The sequence below is a fragment of the Chaetodon auriga genome, chromosome 11 (genome assembly GCF_051107435.1).
Source record: "Chaetodon auriga isolate fChaAug3 chromosome 11, fChaAug3.hap1, whole genome shotgun sequence".
In the NCBI taxonomy this organism is placed as follows: Eukaryota; Metazoa; Chordata; class Actinopteri; order Chaetodontiformes; family Chaetodontidae; genus Chaetodon; species Chaetodon auriga.
In genome coordinates this window covers 12,748,369-12,766,909 of record NC_135084.1, presented here as the reverse complement: position 1 = coordinate 12,766,909, position 18,541 = coordinate 12,748,369, and the positions used below count along the sequence as shown (strand labels likewise).

General features: G+C 40.4%; 1 protein-coding gene across 1 annotated transcript in view; it reads right to left on the bottom strand.

The window, feature by feature from the left end:
- eys (eyes shut homolog) overlaps window positions 1–18,541 on the bottom strand; it is a 141,041-nt gene that overhangs the window by 32,027 nt on the left and 90,473 nt on the right. The window contains exons 39-40 of the mRNA XM_076742472.1: window positions 14,674–14,838; window positions 4,334–4,484 (exon numbers count right to left, since the gene is read on the bottom strand). Of these exons, the coding sequence (XP_076598587.1) occupies window positions 4,334–4,484; window positions 14,674–14,838 (316 nt within the window). The remainder of the gene's footprint in view (window positions 1–4,333; window positions 4,485–14,673; window positions 14,839–18,541) is intronic.

Below are 18,541 nucleotides of genomic sequence, written 5' to 3'. Positions count from 1 at the left end.
CTGCTCATTTTAAAGAAAGGTGTACCCACTACGTTTCATGTGTATGGCAGCCTGTTTGGATTGTCTCGATCGTTTTCTTGCAGTCTTGCTCTACCAAAGCTGCTCCACAAAAGGAAAATGTGATTCATTCAATTACGTTTACTGTAAGAACAGGCTGCTAAATTCTTGATTAAATATTCACACTGTCTTTCATCCCTTTGTTGGGGATGATTAGCGAGATCAAGTGGTGTAAGACTGTTGAACAGTCCTCTGTGGATCCAAGAGGACTGCAAATAGGGCTGAGCCAAGAAAAACTGAAATTCCCTCACAGCGTTTCATGAGTTTGGGAATACATATATGTCTTAATTTATTGACATACATTACCCATAGTGGTGTGCCATATCATAGAGTTCATAATGACATAATGATGTCATGCCGTTATGCACAGCAATGACGAGCATAGCTGACAACAGAAGTAGTGTTATTGCTACCGGTGGAGGAGTTAGTTCCAAAAAGGGGAGCGACCACAGCAGTGTGGAAGTGGTTTGGTTACAAAAGTTCAGATGTACAACTAGGTAGGTTAATATGTAAGAAGTGCAAGAAGACTGTAACAACAAAAGTCAATACAATACAATAAAATACAGCAGTAAAGTACAAAGGGAGCCCCTGAGGAGAGCTTGACAGCTATTGTGAGTTTTAAACCTAAAACATTTTTCACTATTTTGTCATATTGTCAAGAACATTGTTATGATTATATTATTTTAAGGCCATATTGCCCCTTATTACCTTAATGGCGCTAATACTGGAGTGTGAACAATGTGGAGCTAAAACATTTCAGCCTCAGCAACAGCTGTGTAGATCACCCACTAGAGGGCTTTTAATGTCATTTAAATAAACCCCCCACATTGTTTAATGTGTTGTTTTGTGCTCATCATCATAACCACTTGTGGCAACAATTATGTCATTATCAAAACTGCAGTGCATAAATGCCCAGCATGGATAAACATCAAGACAGTGAAGTGCCATTTTTGTTGCAATGTATGACGCCGCATGCTCAACGGAGGTGTCACATCACTTCTTCAAGTCGACAATGCTGCATCAGTGCAAAAGACAGCCGCCTGCATATGTGTGTTAAAAGGCAAATGCTTCTTTTTCTGATGTTTAGTGTGTCATCAGAGCAGTGTTTGAGATGACAATAAGGCTGGTGGGCTGACAGTAAGAGTGTAAGAGGCGGAAGAGGGAAAAAATATTTAAAAAAGAGGTAGATGAGTCTGTGTTACAGCGACAGCAGACAGTCTGTATTTTCCCTGTTTGGAACTTGGATTATTTACAGCAAGTCGAAGCAGCTGCATTCAGTGTTGCCAACTATCATCCAAGGAAAGTAGGTATTCACTGCTTAAACATGACTAGATGATGTCATGCGCTCATTTGCATATGAATACAATTGCTGAACCGACAAAGCATAAATAGAGGCAGAGCTCAGCAGCAGGGCCTCTCTCATTTCACCCACTGGCTCACTCTGCCCCACGGTGCCTGAGCTGTAAGCTTGTGTGTGCACAACGGAGACAGAAGATCAGCTGTGCATGAGGAAGCATTGTGATCACACCTACAGTATTTGGATGAGACAAGCTAGTAGTGCAAATGCATGGATCAGGTTCAACATTTGGTACCAAATCTGTTGCCAAATGCTCAGGAGTCAACTGTTTTTCCCTGATAATCCAAGAGAGCAGCCACATTTGCTGCTTATGGCTTTTAAGGACTAATTGCACCTGGGGACGTCTCTAAAATAAATAGCTAAATCTAGTGACAAGTGTTGGAAGTTGGCAGGAATAATTGCTTTTGATTATTATGTAAATATTGTGTAACTAAGATAATACCATGTGACTCCAGTTGAGTTACTGCAATCTGTTACTGAGGCTCAACAAGCATTTACATACTGGGTTATTTCTTTTTATGTTTTGTATTACATTATAAGGAATTTTTGTGTCACGCGGTTTTGTTGTGTTTCTTAGCTGGTCATATTTTCTTATGCATTTTGTCCTGTTTGAACAGGGTTAAATCTGAGCTCTGTCATGGGATTCAGGCACAGTATATGAATATAACAGTACTGCTAAATGTAATTTAAAGTCACTTGAATGCTGTGGTGAAGTGTGCAGTTTAAATGTTAATAATCTGGACAGATATGGAGTGTCATGGATCCATGGTGCTTTGAACTTTTCTTATGTGAAGTATGTGCAGTGCAGCCTGTATTAGATCATAACAATTTCTGAAGTATAAGAAAATTACTGGGCCATTCAGAAGGTGTAAGGTTTGTCTACTGTATGTAGTCAAGATTACAGGGTCTCAGGCACTTACAGGAAAACTCTCCACAGCCATTTGCCAAACTGGCCAATTTTCTCAGCAGATTGAATATCAAAGGTTAATGATCCCAAATCTCTACGTGAACTATCCAAAAGTGATCTACAAGATGCCAGGGATGGTCACAGATATTTTGGCCATTTTTCACAGCATTGAGCAAGTTGCTTTCGGAATGTAATATACAACACATTAATGTTTATTTTCATTTAAAAGTAATAAGTTACTTCACAATATCACTGTCTGTGTGGAGTAGTGCATTACTGATGACACTACTTTTGCACTGGGGGTATGACTAGTGTTATATTTGGCTCTATATGATGGTTTGTAATAATATGGCTATAGCCAGGATGGCCTCGGCATGACCTCGTCTCTATGGCAACATCAGCTTACCTTATGACTGTTTTTGACAGGAATTTTGCTGACAAACCTCATCAGATCAGTTTTTTCTACATGCTCACCTCACACAACAGATCTGCTCTCATTTTAATCTGTGCAGCTGTCTGCACTGGCTCAGTGCAGGCTCGAGTTTCAGCGGTGTCTCACGGGCGTAACATGACCTGAAGCATTTATTTTATTTATTTTTGACAATATGTGCTGAAATGCAAAGTTGATGGCCAACAAAACGACTCTGAATAAATATATTTATCTACATTTTGCAATCGAGGCACAGCAGAGTGTGCTGCTCTTTGGACAGAGACAGCCACACATGCACACGCATGTGCACACATAGTTGTGTTTTCATCATTGTTGGGCACATTACATTGACTTCCATTCATTTCCTGGAGACTGACCCTAACTATAACCATAACCACTACCAACCTAATCCTAACCTTAACCCCAGTCTACACCCTAAAATGTAATGGTTTACAATATATAATACTTGTATTTTGTATCTAATTACAGAGGCGTTGAGCGGTTTGTTCCTTGTATTGGACATCATAAAAGGGGTGACATTGCTTAGAGCTGCTGAATATTTAATTGGTAACACATTACTTGACAGAGCAATATAATGTTATTGAGGTCTGATTAGTATTGTGAATAACATAGCTACCACCACAAGGAAGCACCTCACTAGAATATGTTAGTTTTGTGCCGTTGGGTGTAACTTGGGTGTGTTGGTCAAAAACAATAAAACAAAAATAAATTTCGGAAAAAAAACTTTGATATGTGATTACAATTTCTGTGTATAACTCTCTGAAGGAGACAGCTGGCTGTAAGTACTCACCCAGCGGGCAGTTTTCTTTGTTTATGTGACTTTGACATTTTGACACGTCAGGGACTGCACTGTTGCTGAGGTGCGCTGAGATCCAGGGCATTAGGGTTGGGATTTGTCTGATGTAGTGAGCTTTCATTGCAATTCTGTATTACTGTAGACTCAGTTCTCTGATCAGCACTGATCTGTACAGCTACTGGACAGACAAGCTTTCACAGGACTTTATCAAAGAGACCATGACGTGAAATCAGAGTGAGGAGCACTGAGCACTGCCCAAGTTTTTTAAGTCTTTAAATAAGTACATGTGCACATTTACAAAAAATACATTGTGTTTATTGATTTTGTTTGTTTGTTCTATTTTCTTCTTTCTTCTTTTTAGGCTTTTGAAAAACAGTACGTATGAAGTTACAGTTACCATTAGTTCATAATATCAGTGGCAATGTTGAAAATAAATTAGTGAAGTTGATGAACTTGAATTTTTTGGGGGGATATTTGATTGGTGTGATGCAGAGATCAATCATCTGGAAAGGTGAAAGTTTAAAATCTTTGCTAAATCACTGATATCGTCTGCTCTTGGTTGCTTCTTGATAGTGACAAACATTTTATGCACACCTGGCACTCCTGCACCTCCTACACAAAGACACGCTGACTTACGAAAGCAAGTCTGATAACGCATATCATGTTCAATACTGACAGCAAAAAGTGTTATTCAAAGACAGAAATAATGATTTTGGCAATAGAATATCAATGAACAGTGAGGAATGTAGGAGAGATAAATCATACCGGATTGTGATTGGCATCCATCTGTTATTATTGATGCTCTGGCCTGCATCTGCATTCAGAACCTGGCTGCCACCACACCCAAGTTTAGCAACAGGGCTTCCATCTTGAAGGAACACATGAAGGAACTGATCCCCAAAGTTCTGCTCCTGAGCTGTAATATTAAGAAAATATGGTTAGTAAAGAGTCTTGTTTTTCTGTATTACCAAATTCAATAAATTATGTAAGGTACAATATTTCTGACACTATCTCAGGCTTAACTCTCAGTATACTGAATACAGAAAATTAGTGTGAAATAAAATACAAATGTTTCAGCAAGAAGGGGCACGGTCAGAAGCAGAAAACAGTTTGTCATGAACATAGCGGTACGGTAAGTGGATGGACAAATAGGACCTTTTGCTTTTGAATTTAACTTATGTAAACATACAATATATATAATGGTGTTATACTGTTCATGCCAACATAAGCAAGCAGGACTCAGAGGTACATAGACAAGCCTTGCTAGTTAAAGCTGATAAATGTCAGCATGTTGACAACAAGGCCATACTTGTGATCAATACCCGCATATGAAAACCCAAGGGAGGATTTCCTGCCTGCCAACAAATGCCACTGCACAGCCAAAGGGTATGCCTTTGTTTAGACAGGGGTTTTCCAAGAACCTAGTTCAAATTGTTGTGTTCTCCACATAACACACCAATAAAAACACTGTGAACAACCAGTGCAATGTTTCTTCTCTCAAAGAATAATTCATTACAATGAACTTCCCCAGACCTAATAAACTCTAAATGCTCCAAGGCTTAAAGAATAGGTTCTCTCAGCATGTAGTACTACACTATTTTTTTCTTCAAGCATTCAGCTTGGATTGACCAAGTGGCACACACAAGTCAGTCACTCTTAGCCAAGTGATAAGTAACAAGATAACAGAAAAAGACAATAGTCAGAGAGCAATCTACCCAAAGAGTTTGGAGGGCTCATCTGAAAAGTTCTGGAGAACCACCATTCTTACTGAGGGACAAAAACACTTTCCACTGGATACCTCCACCTGCAAGGGCTTGTAAGAAATGCTTGAGGAAAGAGGAGACAGAGGACTGATTAAAGACCAATCCCTACAGAAATCCCTTGGACAAGAAGTTTCAGAATCTGTTCTATGTGAACCTGCAAGAAAGTAACCACATGGCTCCTCTCCCATCATACCACCTGTGACACTGGACCTCAGTGTCAGTCCTTGACGCACCAGCATGCTCTTCTCAGGATCTCAGCTACGAGAAGCTATCTCCATCTGGGCATCAAACATAAAGCACTGCCCACTTGAACAATGGTTCACAGCATGTACCAGGACTGCAGCGATATGAGCTGAATCATCTCTGCATAACACAGTGCCATCATGCTGTCTGGCGCTACAATGATAACTATCAGCCGTGTCAGACTTCCCAGTACAGGAAAGGTTTCTATGTTTATACAAATATCTCCAAGTGTGGACTGTCATGGGTTAGCACAAGGAGATGGGATTTCTGCCTCAAGAGGGACTGATCCACTTCTGTTGACCTGTTCCAGTAGGGTTATGTGTTTAATTCTGATCTGCTGATCTTGTCATTACAGTTTAAATGGAGGTGAAAGGCAACAGGCTAAAAACGCAAGAGCTTATCCTCTGCACAGATGTTCCTTTCCCCTTGGATTACTGGTAGGTCTGTTCCCACCTGGTTACAAGGAGAATGATCACCAGATGCAGGTTGAAGTGCTACTTGAGCTTCCATGAAAACAATGGTAGGTGCACGATTTCTTGTTTAAGAATATAGGAATATATTCTTGTTTTAAGAATATTAACAGAAGTCACATGAGAGAAATGACGGCAAAGCCCTGCATCTTATTTCCGCTTTGTCTAATCTACGACTGGGCAGTCTCTGTGAAAACAGCTTCACCATGTGAAAATCAGTGCAGTGGGTCTTGCTTTTCTCCATGCTCCAAATCAGCCTGCTGATGAGGGTAAGAAACAGTTTCTGTTTCTGTTTGCTGCTAATATAGGTTGTGAGTCAGGATGTCATCATTAGATATGCCACTTCCCAGACTCCAGTACATTATATCACAATGGGAGTTGTGCTGGGCTTGCAGAGTCTCTTGCAAGTGAGACAGTGTGGTGGGGGAGTGACAGACAGCGGCAGCATTAATCCTCCCACACAGGCTACTCGGGTCTTCAGGAAGGAGGTGGAGAGGGAGTGCATGTCATTCCCGCACAGCTGAAGACATGAGCAGAGGGCAGGTAACATAAGAATGCAGCTCTGTGAAGTAGACAGAGATAGAGAGACCCTGCCACTCTCTCGCCACTGTCAAGGAAGACATGGTTGCAGGGCCGTAGACAGAACATGAATACTTCCCTGTTAGAAAGGCCTAAAATGTTTCTATGTTTTCAACAAGGCACAATTCGGCTGAATTAGAGAGACTGACAGGGAACCAAAAATCCAGAGGGAGCTACTGAGTAGGAGCAACACAAGCAGGGTTGACCCCTTGGATTTCACAATGACAATGATAATTGAGCCTGGACTCTGTAGAGAGGGGCAGGCTGGTGTAGACATGGACAGAGGTGTGTGGGCTGCAGAGACAGATGTGTCTGCCATCTCTTGTGAGGTAATGGCACTGGGTGGAGGCTATGGACACCAGAGGAAAATGAAACAAAAGCTGAGATTGTTGTTTCAAGGCTGCATGGCAACTGATATGAAAGCACTGAGCAATTCCTCCAGGGTGAGAAGGGCAACCAGGAAATCCCCATCTCTTTGTCAGAGAGAGGCTCTGCTTAGCTTAATATACTGCAGTCTGATAATGCATTTTCTAAGAAGACTTGGAGGTCTTCCCTGTCATAAGACTCAACAGGGATGCACTTAACGGTGCTATATTACTAACCGCTGTTGCCAAATGGACCACAGGAGGAATATCTTGTTAAGACAATCCACTGTTTCCTCATCCTTGTTCTGTGGAAGACTCTTATTCCCTGACAAAAAAGCAGCATTAGGGACAAAGACGGCAGCCAAAGCCTTGTTTTTTATTCTTATTTGCTTGCAGCATTTAGCAAATTTCCATCCTACTTGAAGGGACTGATTTAGTCATTTTCTCTTTCTAAAGGTGGACTTTGTATGTGAAGTTCCCCAAGGATCAATTCCGGATCCCCTGCTGTTCAGTTAAACCATGCTGCCAGCAGGCCATATCCTCCACAGACATATTTGTTAATATAGCTATTACAGCTGTTTCAACAAGAAAGACAAATTTTTATCACGCCACCAGCCATAAGATCCATGCATTCTCTCCCTTTAAATTTTAGAAATTATTACAAAATGTAACCTCTTGTCTACAAAAGCCTGCATGACTCCACAGTACATCGCTGACATGCATGCCATTATAAAGCCATCCAGGCTCTCCAGTTATCTGGTAGAGGCCCCAGAGTTTTCCCAAGGGTTAAACCAAAAGTTGACGAAGCTACTCTTAAATTTCATGCTTCTAGCTGCTCAAATGGTTCAAAATCATGCAAAAAAGAAAAAAGCTATGCATCGATTAGCCTTGTTTTTGTGATAATTGTTTCAATTTACAGTTTAATTGCTTTTAATTATACTTGTTAGCATACTACGTCTTCAAGTGTGTATATTTCTAATGTTTTGACTAATATCTTTTCTCTTCTGTCAAGCAAATTCCACTTCCCTTGGAATCAAATGTACATCTGCATGATCTAACGCAATCATGCAGGTGGTGTTGTACTGGAGTACATTATACTGAGAGCACAGCACATCAGTTATCAAACATAATATAATTGAATCAATACCTGTATGACAGTCTTAAAATCGGACAACAAAACCTGAATATTTTAGGCATCATTAATGTAGACTGTATAGTAGAAACCTTGTATTGGATTCCATCAGACTGTAAAGGTGTACCTAATAAAGTGGACCCTGAGAGTATAAATCAAGTTTGCTCATTTGTTTGAATGTCCCGATGCACTCTGTGGAAATCTGCATCAGCAGAGGGGCAGAGCTCGAGAGAGTGTACACTTTACTCCAACAATAAAGTTGCAACTGATGAGAAATACCAGAGGTTTTTTCCTTTTTTTTGCACACATTTGTGATATGCCTTGTATTTGCCTTGTTGGAAACACATGTATTTAGTTCTTTGCATTCATCTGCCTCTTTGCATGTTTTGACAAGGTAAACAGTAATTTGTCATATTTTAACCTGATATTTGGCTGGTAAATGCGTATGTGCTTTGTGATGTTGAGAAGAGGGGCTACTGAAAATCTTTCATGTTCTTTTATTGCAAGCAAACCTTCAGTTTGTGGCATGAATTGAGGCTATTTAATGTTTTCTGCTTATTCACAGACAGAAGGCTTCATATCCCAACTTTGACTTCCCTGTCTCAAACAATTATTTTTGACACAATCATTGTCTGTTTATGGTGTGGTTTAAAGAAGTCTTTTTTCTTTCTTTCTTTGGAAAAAAAAAACACCTTTCAAATGATGGAAACATGCATCAAACACTGTGTTATACTGCATAAATGTGACTGTCAGAGACTGTTTTTAGCAGCAGTAAGAGGAGGCTGAGAGAAGGCACAACTCAGAAGAATGTGACTTGAGGTAGCACACAAGCAAAGAGGCAGTATTTAATATTTTCATTTGATGCTTACTTTCATCAGTGACTTTCTAGCAAAGGTCTGCCCAAGCTGGTTGAGATGCTGACAAATTATGTGACATTGAAAAGTGGGAGAGATTGAAAGGTGCAAGTCTGAGGTTTTTCTTCAATTGTTGGATAGAAGTTCACAAATTTAGGTTTAAGAATTGCCTGCACTTCACTGACGAGAAAAAAAGCCAGTGTCTGGTACTTTATTGTAGCTTTCTGAAATACATTTTCTGTATATCTAGTATTCAAAAATATCTTTCAAAAATATTTGTGTGGACAAGTAAAAACATAATTATGCTTGGCATATAATCACTGCTATCACTGCCAAGCCACAGATTCAGTGGAGACTGTCTGGAGTTAATGAATGTGGCAGCAAAGACAACAAAAATCACACAGACGCAACTTCTTTCTGCAACAATGAGCCTTTGTCTCCTTTTCAAACCGGTTGTTTCCGCTAAAGCTATAACTCATTTGCTGACAAATATTATTTACTATAGAAGTCAATGTTGCCCCATCTTTTATTTTTCTATTTTTCTTCTGTAAGGATATTGTTCCCTGTTGTCCCCATGGCCCTGTTACTCTGCACCGAGCCTAACAGAGCGTTCGTCCTTTTGTCAGTGCCTGTCACCTGTTCTCTCTCTCGCTCTCTCTTTATCTCTCTCTCTCTCTCCCTCACCCCACCTACTCCTATTTCTCTTCTCGAGCTGACAATTGAAGTCCAGGGGGAGACTCACATGTTTGCTTCAGGGAGAGGTGTATAAAGGGGAGCGGGGAATAAGGAGCAGGTCTGGCGAAGAGATTCACAGCATCTCAATGCATGTCTTTTGGTTGTCTTCTGATTAACTTTGTCTGTTTGATCTCTGGAGTCTTTTCAGTTCCTATCCTCTGATATGAAAAAGATGGTGCACTGTAAGCCAGGAAGCATTACTAGATAAAAGGCACTGTGCCCTCTATATATGCTTTCTGAACATTCATCTCTCTTCATGACAAGGCCCACATTCTGCTTTCTGGCTTTCAGATGCTGCAGCAGTGAAATATCGTAAATATGATTTGGACTGAAGAAAAGAGTTGGTAGTGATTTGATTGAAGTGACCCGCTTAAAATCATGAATATGAAACTTTCACATTTCTTCACATGTATTCTTGAGATTGGTGAAAGCTCCTCTGAGGTGACGATCACATCATGTTATCATGATTTTTCAAACTAATCGATAGAGGAAATCAGTGAAGACTCACACAAGCAGTGACTTGTGATCAGCGCAGCCAGATAACCGGTGGCTGTGGATACAAGAGGCAGCTAATATGATGGAGTGTAGGTGGATGATTTGTGCTAGTTTGACACCAACCTCATTCTAACTCACTTGACACATATCACATCTAACTTCATGCATTTTCCAGTGTGGTCTTCCTCTAGCGAGCACCACTGAGGTGTTCTTCATCTGTTCATATTTTAATCTCCTGTACCAAACTGTACCAGTAACTAGTTTTTATTTTTCTTTATTCCAAATGAATTCATGTATTCAATATCACAAGCGTATAGTATATTGATTATGTCCATGTCTTTATTTAAAGCCTTTTTCTGTTATTGTTCTGCTCCTATTCATGTCCACTGCACACAAAGGGAAATGAAACTAACTAATCAGAAAGGAATGACATTGTTTGAGCACCATTTCTTTGGTGTACGTCTAAGTTTATAAGTGTTTCATATAAAACGTATGGCTTTTGGCATTTGTATTGAGAAGCATCTTGAGGAAAAACATGACTGAAAAATACACCTCAGGTCCCTACAGCTGTATTCTTTTTGTTTGTGTAATGTGCTGTTTTTCCAAAAACATCCCAAAACAAGCATTAAGCTTGTGTGCTTGCATAAAGCATACTAAAAGCTTTGCTTTGCAATTATTCTGCCACTCTGTCCTCAAACCTGTCATTTCACAGTTTCAAGTATTTCTTGAATAGTGTCTTCTAAGTATTCCAAAATACAAACCACTGAATTCAACAACAAATGATTAATAGGCTAGTGTAAGCAGACATATAATGGCCACACTTACATTTGAATGGAGAAACTCTTGAATGTTTTATTGAAAACCTCCTACACTGAATTGGAAACTCTTAAATTTTTGATCACTCTCATTAGGTATCTGTGTCTAACATACACGTAGACAACTCCATAGACGACTACCATTGTCTATGTGTATTTAAGGCTTAGCTGGTTGACCTTTCAAGTGTACCAACCATATATAAAACACTAATTTAGAGTCCTATTAGGCTCTGGGAGCTGGCTAATTAATAGCTCCTTTTAACACAAAGATTTAAGTCTTTGGTTGAACCCTCAGCAGCCATTATGGGAGGCCAATGTCAGCTCAGAAAGAGAAATGTCAAGGTACTATGACTCTAAGGAATATAAGACTGTTTTATAGTACAGTAAAACCACCAAAACTTTTAAGTATATTTGCACACTGGCTTACAGTGTTAAAGGGAAATAATAGTTCTCAGTGAGCTCCTCCAGCTTCCTGTTAAAAATGCTGATGTACTAGAACAAATTGTTAGAGAAAATACAACATTTAATAAATTAGAAATGACTTGCTTGAAATTGCGTGCAGTGTCACTAACATCGCATTTTGGGTTTTTTGGGAGGCATGTTGCCCCCCTGGGTTTGAGCTTACTGCTCACCATCAAAAATAACAGCAGTTATTAGAAGCCAGAAAATCTAGATTTGATGAAAGCAGAGGAAGTGCAGGTGAACCCTGCTGTATTGTAATGTTTTAAAAGGTCTGTAAATGCAAATGAGAGGCCATGAACCTGTAGACGATGTCACAGATAAGGGGGTGATCTAGGTTACACCAGAAAGATGAATGTTGTGGTGTCAGTGCCAGGTTAGTGCAGAATAAATCACCTGCGATCACCACACAATGCAAGGTGACTTGCTGCACCTCACCTGCTGGGGTGTCACGAGCTAAGTTTCACTATTTCCAAAATGATGGCAGAGATCTGTTCTTCTAAAGTCACAAAAGGAGAAATGATGAGCCTTCATGCGTTACCAAAAGATCCAAAAACCCAACAGCCAAACTGTGGCCTGCAGTAGCCTTTTTTCATGGCGCTGTTTTATGACAAAACTTAGATTCAAGCCCAATGCTGCTCCGTCCATTTATCCTGGAGACACAGCAAGTACAAGCCAACATGTTGGTCAATCAGTGAGCTTATTTTTGTTGTGTTTTGTCCGTTGACTGTCCAAACAACTCCGCAGTGTGCTAGATAATGTTAGCCAACATTAGCCTGCCAAGTTACATGATGATTCATATCAAATGCTGACAGGACACTTTATACTGCTTGGGGGTGTTGATGAAGAAAGTGATGGCAAACATTCGTCAAACAGTTTGTCTGACAGCTGAGCTGCAGATGAGGTCTGTGTGTTTGATGAGCAGAGTCAAAGCTGCAGGCGAGCGGCGGAGGGGTGGGTGGAGACGGAGGCGGGGACTCCTTAGAACCTCGCATAAAACATGAAGGCAAAGGTAAAGAGTTACGACTCGGCCAATGTAAGGCATGAAGGGATTTTCCTCATGGAAAAAAACTTCTAAATATACAATTCTGATGAACAGAGGTGAGTTTTTAGAGGTGTAACCAATGCAGTGAGAAGCTTTAATATATGCACCCATACGTTGAACAGATGCAGTGTATAATACACACAAAGGCGGACAAAATCTAGCTCAGTTCTCATGGCTCAGCTTTCTCAAGCCCTAAAAAATGACCACAAATCTACTGACTCCTCTCCTCCCAAAACAATACACTATTGTTATAAGGGTCTACTCAGTGGCTGTCAGGCTTACCTATCCACATCTGTAACAAAAGAGACTGTGTATGTGCACACGTGCAGGTGTGGGAACAAAAGGAGTGGGCAGGAGGTAGATGTACAATGTAGAGCTCGCGGTAGACGTAAAGGGTCAGCCCATTGCTCGCTCCCCACATGACCAACCAGCTCTGGCCCTCTTATGAGGATTCCTTTGTTCGCTTTTAGGTTATAGCTCAGATCATCAGCAGCACAACAAAACTCACAGCTCTCCACAAAAGCAAGGCTATGTGCTGTCCTTCACCAAGTTATTCCCTTTTCTCCCGTTCTTTCGTAATCACGTGACACGTGGCCTTATTCATGCCATGACTTTATGACGTGGTTGAAAGGACTTCTACAAAAAGCACCCTATGAATGTCCTTGACTGCATAAACGGACCTGTGCCTAAGTGGCAGCCACGAGAAAAGCTGGTCAGATTCTCCTAAAGACAAACATGAGTCTCAGTGCTTCCTTGCCTTTCTCCTGTAGCCTTGGAAACACACGACCCACCTCTGTGTCCCAAAGTTCCTTCCAACCAAGAGATGACTCACAGTGCTGGTGACTGCTTTCTATCTGTCCAGTAGTTTTTATGATTAATGTTTGGGATGGATGAGTACGTGTATTCTATAAAAATTATACTGAAACACCACAGGCAGTTTAATTCACTCTTTTACTCATCTCTTGTGTAATCCTCCTCGACACTGTGAATATGTTATTGAACTTGAATCCATCCAGTTTTCATTCAGTGGCTTCTTGTCTTTTCTTCCTGCCTTTTCTATACCACCATAGCTGTTGCTAAGCATCCTCCTCACAGGCACTTGGAAAGAGTATCATATTTCCAACATCTCAATAAAGTCAGAGGCTGATTAACACAGCACGGCCGTATTCATCATTTCTGCATTATCGGTGATTGAAACAGAAGAGGCTGAGAGCAATAACAATACTGAGTAGAAGCATGTCAGTAATAGAAGTTTTACAGTCAACATGGATTGGCAGCACAGTGGAGACTAGCTTCTCTGTATTGAGGGGCTCACATCACTTTAGAGCACATATTTGTTTTCTGCAAGTAAATTCAAATCTAGCTGTGCTGGAAATACCTTAATATGGCATCAGACACATCATTTAGCCCACAGTTTGTAGAACATTAAATATTTTGTTTTCAAGTTTGACATTTTGGGAAACATACTTAATTATTCTCTTGCCAAGAGTTAGATAAGAACACAGATGCTGCTTTCATGTCTGCGCAGTTGAATGAAGCTACAGACCGCAGCTTATCTTAGCATGAAGAGGAGGGCGGGGGCTACGAGCGTTGTAAAAGCAGCAAGTTGTGCTGTTCAGGTGGGGTATGTGCTGAGCTAATTCTTGGCCAGGTGCAGTGACTTCGTGGAGTCTTGCCATCACTGAGTGGTTGTCAGGCAACCACCACTGACTCCAGGAAGTCACTGCACCCGGCCAAGAAATACTCCGACACATACATAACGTGTTAATAACTGAGCTTTAGAGGAGCTAGTAGGTAGGGTTTGTTATATGCATATTATATTATATATGTATTTATACATGTATATTTTGCAAAATGTTGAAGTATTTGTTTCATTAAAAGCTGTCGGTAAGAGAAAATGTGATGCATCCAGTCCCTGTAAATACAGCAACATATTAACCATTAAAATCAGTATTATGTAAAGCACTTGGACATGATGGCTTGCGTTGTGGCTTATAATACAAGATGAGACAACTCTTCTGCAATCACAAGGCCAAATGTAAAGAAAAATGTGCATTAAAAACATATGTTTTCCAACCTTTGCCAGTGCTTGCTTTCACAGTTGTTTTTGGTGCTTTTTAATGTTCATGATAAGAAGAGATTGTACTCACTGTAGAGGATCGTGCCCTGTGTTGATCTTGTTTTCACTGTCAAATGGAGAATAACAGCAGTGTCCTTGAGATTATTACTCGCACCAGAAGGCTGGAAAAGGGATGCAAGAGGCTGCAGCTCCAAATAAGACGTCCCATCGAACGAGGGGATATATACTGTGGTGTCTACAAACAAAAATAAACACAGAGTGATGAAATGCATTTAAACGGAGTGAGAAAAGCAAAGGAGTAGAATCCTATTATTCATTTTATTCACACTTGTACTAATTACATTTATATACAAATGAAGAACAGCCAATCTACAGCCTACAGTGGAGTTTTTTTTAGTCAAGAGAGGAGAAAGATTTGGCTGGTGTATGCCAGCACTGCACTGATAGCTTGCCTGTAAGCAAAGTCAGCAGGGTCTTGTCAGGACTATGTTCTAGTGTGTTATTTCCCACAGGATGAAAAAGGAGTATGACTTTAAGGAGAGGCAGAGGAGGTACCAGCTCAGGTCATCAACCCCACAAGCCAGTGATGATCTGTTGGCTTTTACACAAAGGACACCGTACACCTGCTGGATAGCTTGCTGTTCAGGTGCATGACAGTCAAGTCAAAATAGGCCACCCCGTCCTTAGCTCAGGGGATTCTACCTCCAGTCCAGCTCTCAAGGAAAGCTGCGTTTTTTTTTTCTCAGCCGAGACCTGAGAGAAGATATAGTAAAAACTTTTCATTGTAAGAGAAATATGAATATCCTCTCATGACTCTTGTGTTCACTTTTTTTTTGGTGCTTTGATGTCAGATCAAATGGATTCTTAAAGCAGACCTGCGAATGACTGACAACGTTTAGAACAGACTAGACAGTAAAAGAAAAGCAATATGAGGAATTGTGAGAACTCTGATAAAGATGTAACATATAGTCGTGAACTTAAAGTTGGAAGCTTCCATGATTGGCTTAATGGTGGCAATGGTAGAGAGCTGAGGTTCAATAAGCTCCCAGTGCTGAAAGGGCTTACTCAAGAAACGTGGTTTCAGCTGTTAAGACATCTAAATATCATAACTCAGTGTATAGGTTCATATACTGTGATCATGTGAAATCAGGTTAAGGCTTGTTCCAGTAGGAAATGGGCAACTGGGTTTCATCGTGTTGCTTCAAGGTTCAATAAAAGAAAATCAAAGTACACTTTTGCTCTGCAGCTTTGTCACCTACTATTGGACAGTCAAAGAAGAGAGGACTACGCGGCCCCTGCTCTTCTTTTGTAATTCACTATTGGAGTGCTTGATCTGTGAGTCAGACACTCCTGGTGGACAGTGGTGCAGTGGGTTTATTTCTGGAAGCAGGGACAACACAATTCCTGAGTATCAGTCATTCATGTCAACAGGCGATTCTGAAAGTGGCCTTAATGAGGCTAAGAAAAGGAGCCCAGGTATACGGTAAGTGAAAATATCAACAAGGTGAATTGCATGGTGTGACAGTAAGGACTGCACTGTGGCCTGTGGGCAAACAAGATGCAGACCTGGTCCAGTTTAATGATCAGTTACCAGACCAACACCTGAGAGGACTCTCTGGTAACACCATTTCTCAAATGGTCATAATCTTGTTACTTTGCCTGTGTGCTCTGCCACTTTCCAACGCTTGCTCTTTTCCTGACCCATCACAGCGGATGACTCCTCTGAGATGCGCGGAGAATTACGTGGAGCAGACATGAAAGCCAATACTTCAAATTACAAAGAGAAAATAAAAAACTGCTTCTTTTGTTGTGGAAGGAGCGGTTTCCTTGGGCTGAAAATGATGAATCAATCCTGTAATGTTTGTTGGCAATTTCTGAGTAAGGCAGATTGAGCTGGCTCATTTTTAAAGGCACCAGCAATTACAGCAAACACACACTAGATGCCCACAAAGAGAGTTGGCAGCACCTAGCCAGTGTGTTGGCAAAGCAGGAAGCCGACAACCCCTCATCAGGTCCCATTAATGTCAAACACAAAAACAGAAAAGCTCAACACCCTAAAAATGTCTTTGTTGTTTGCTTTTTTAAAACTTATTTGTTATTTCTCCTCACTACATTTTACAGGAAGGATTCTCTCTGGTCTTTATCTATCAAAATACTACCTGCACCAGGGGACAATTCATATTTTATAATTTTTGCAAAAATAAGATCCATCAAATGTAATCTCAAAAAAAAAAAAGTACCTGATGTTGTCATTTTCCTGTTGAATATTGCTGGAAGTGCACAAATAATTTGTATTTATGTTGTTTAAAAAGAATATGAGTTTCTAGTGGAGCAAAAGGTAAAGGCGAAATATAAAAAAAAAAAAAGTGAATTTGGACACAACTAATTTGAGAAAAACAGCTTTTGAAACAGCTGACAAAATGACACCTTAAATGACCAAAAAGAGAGTGCCCACTCTTATTTGGATTGATGTCGTGGTTCGGTAAAAGTTGTTGAAAAGACATAACTGGGACAAAACTGCGCTCTCAACTTTCATTTTATCATTCCTCTATGGCCAACATCCTACATCACAGCTTCAAATGTGCGAGAAGTAAGGACATAAGGTAATGAGCTGTAGAAGGAGGTCATGATCAATACAGACCAAGTCTGAATAATTTGCTGCCTCACTGCGTTCGTCTCTTTTGCCTGCCTCCTTACCTTGCGGCCATTTACTCCGTAACTAATTTTTGTGGTCACTTAGCTTTCAACTGAATGCTTACATACTTGACAGAATGTCTTTGGCAAGGTCTACGACCTACTGTGTCTTCTTTGAAGAGACAATTTATCATAGCTTAAAACTGTGACATACTCAGATGAACTGGCTTTATCTTGACAAAAGCTGTCTTATGGTTGGCTACTTGATATCAAATATTCACTCAACCACCAGGCACTGGCCTGGATTACGGCAGACACCACCAGAGGTGCAACCCAAGGATCCACACATAAAAGAGCAAGACTCACAGCTCACACACGTCGAGTTTCTTATGCACAGGCTGCACATAAGATATCTACTCTATCTGACAGACAAGTATGTCTGAAAGCTGCTTCGGGTTCACAATTTTCATGTCCTAAAAAGAAATCACAAACTATGTGATTTTAGTGATTATTTGATCATAAATGAAAAATGAACATTAAACAGGTAAACAGGCTCATTGGTAACAGGTGACAGCATCATGATTGGGTATGAAAGGGGCATCCTGGAAAGAGTCACTCATTCACAAGCGAGGATGGAGCGAGGTTCACCACTTTGTGATAAACATAAAGGATTTCACCACATGGGCTTGGAAACAAATAAACAAATTTTGTTTGCAAATTGATTGAATTCTGTTTTTCATTTACGTTTTACACAGCGTCCCGGCTTTCTTGGAATTGGGATTGTATAATTAATTTATACGACAATGTGAAAATAATGTGACAATGTGAAAGGAACTGCTCCTTGTGATGAACCCACAGACAATTATCAGCTGAATCTGCAGCTCCTCTCAGTCTGACTGAGCTTTATAACGAGATTCTGCTCATTATTTAGCTGTCCAGCTCCAGACTTCTCTGTTTTGTTCACTCTCACTGCCTCATAGCTTCATTTTTACCCACAGCTCGCTGTTGTTTCCTGGGAAAAAGCTCTAACAATCCACTGTACATTACCTGGTCAGTCCCAAACAGCAGGCAGACACATTTAGCAAGCAGCTGGTGGACATAGTGGAGAATTTAGCAGCTCAAGAGCGAGATATTTACCTCAGGAAATGGTAGAGACCCAAAAAAACAAAGCTAAAAGAGAGTGAAAATTGAACATACATTCATCAGGTGACTGGAAACAAAACTCTAATGCTGATGTTGCTTTGTAACTGCTCAGTACCATAAGTAATAGCACACATGATGCAAAATGGCCAAAATTATCATTA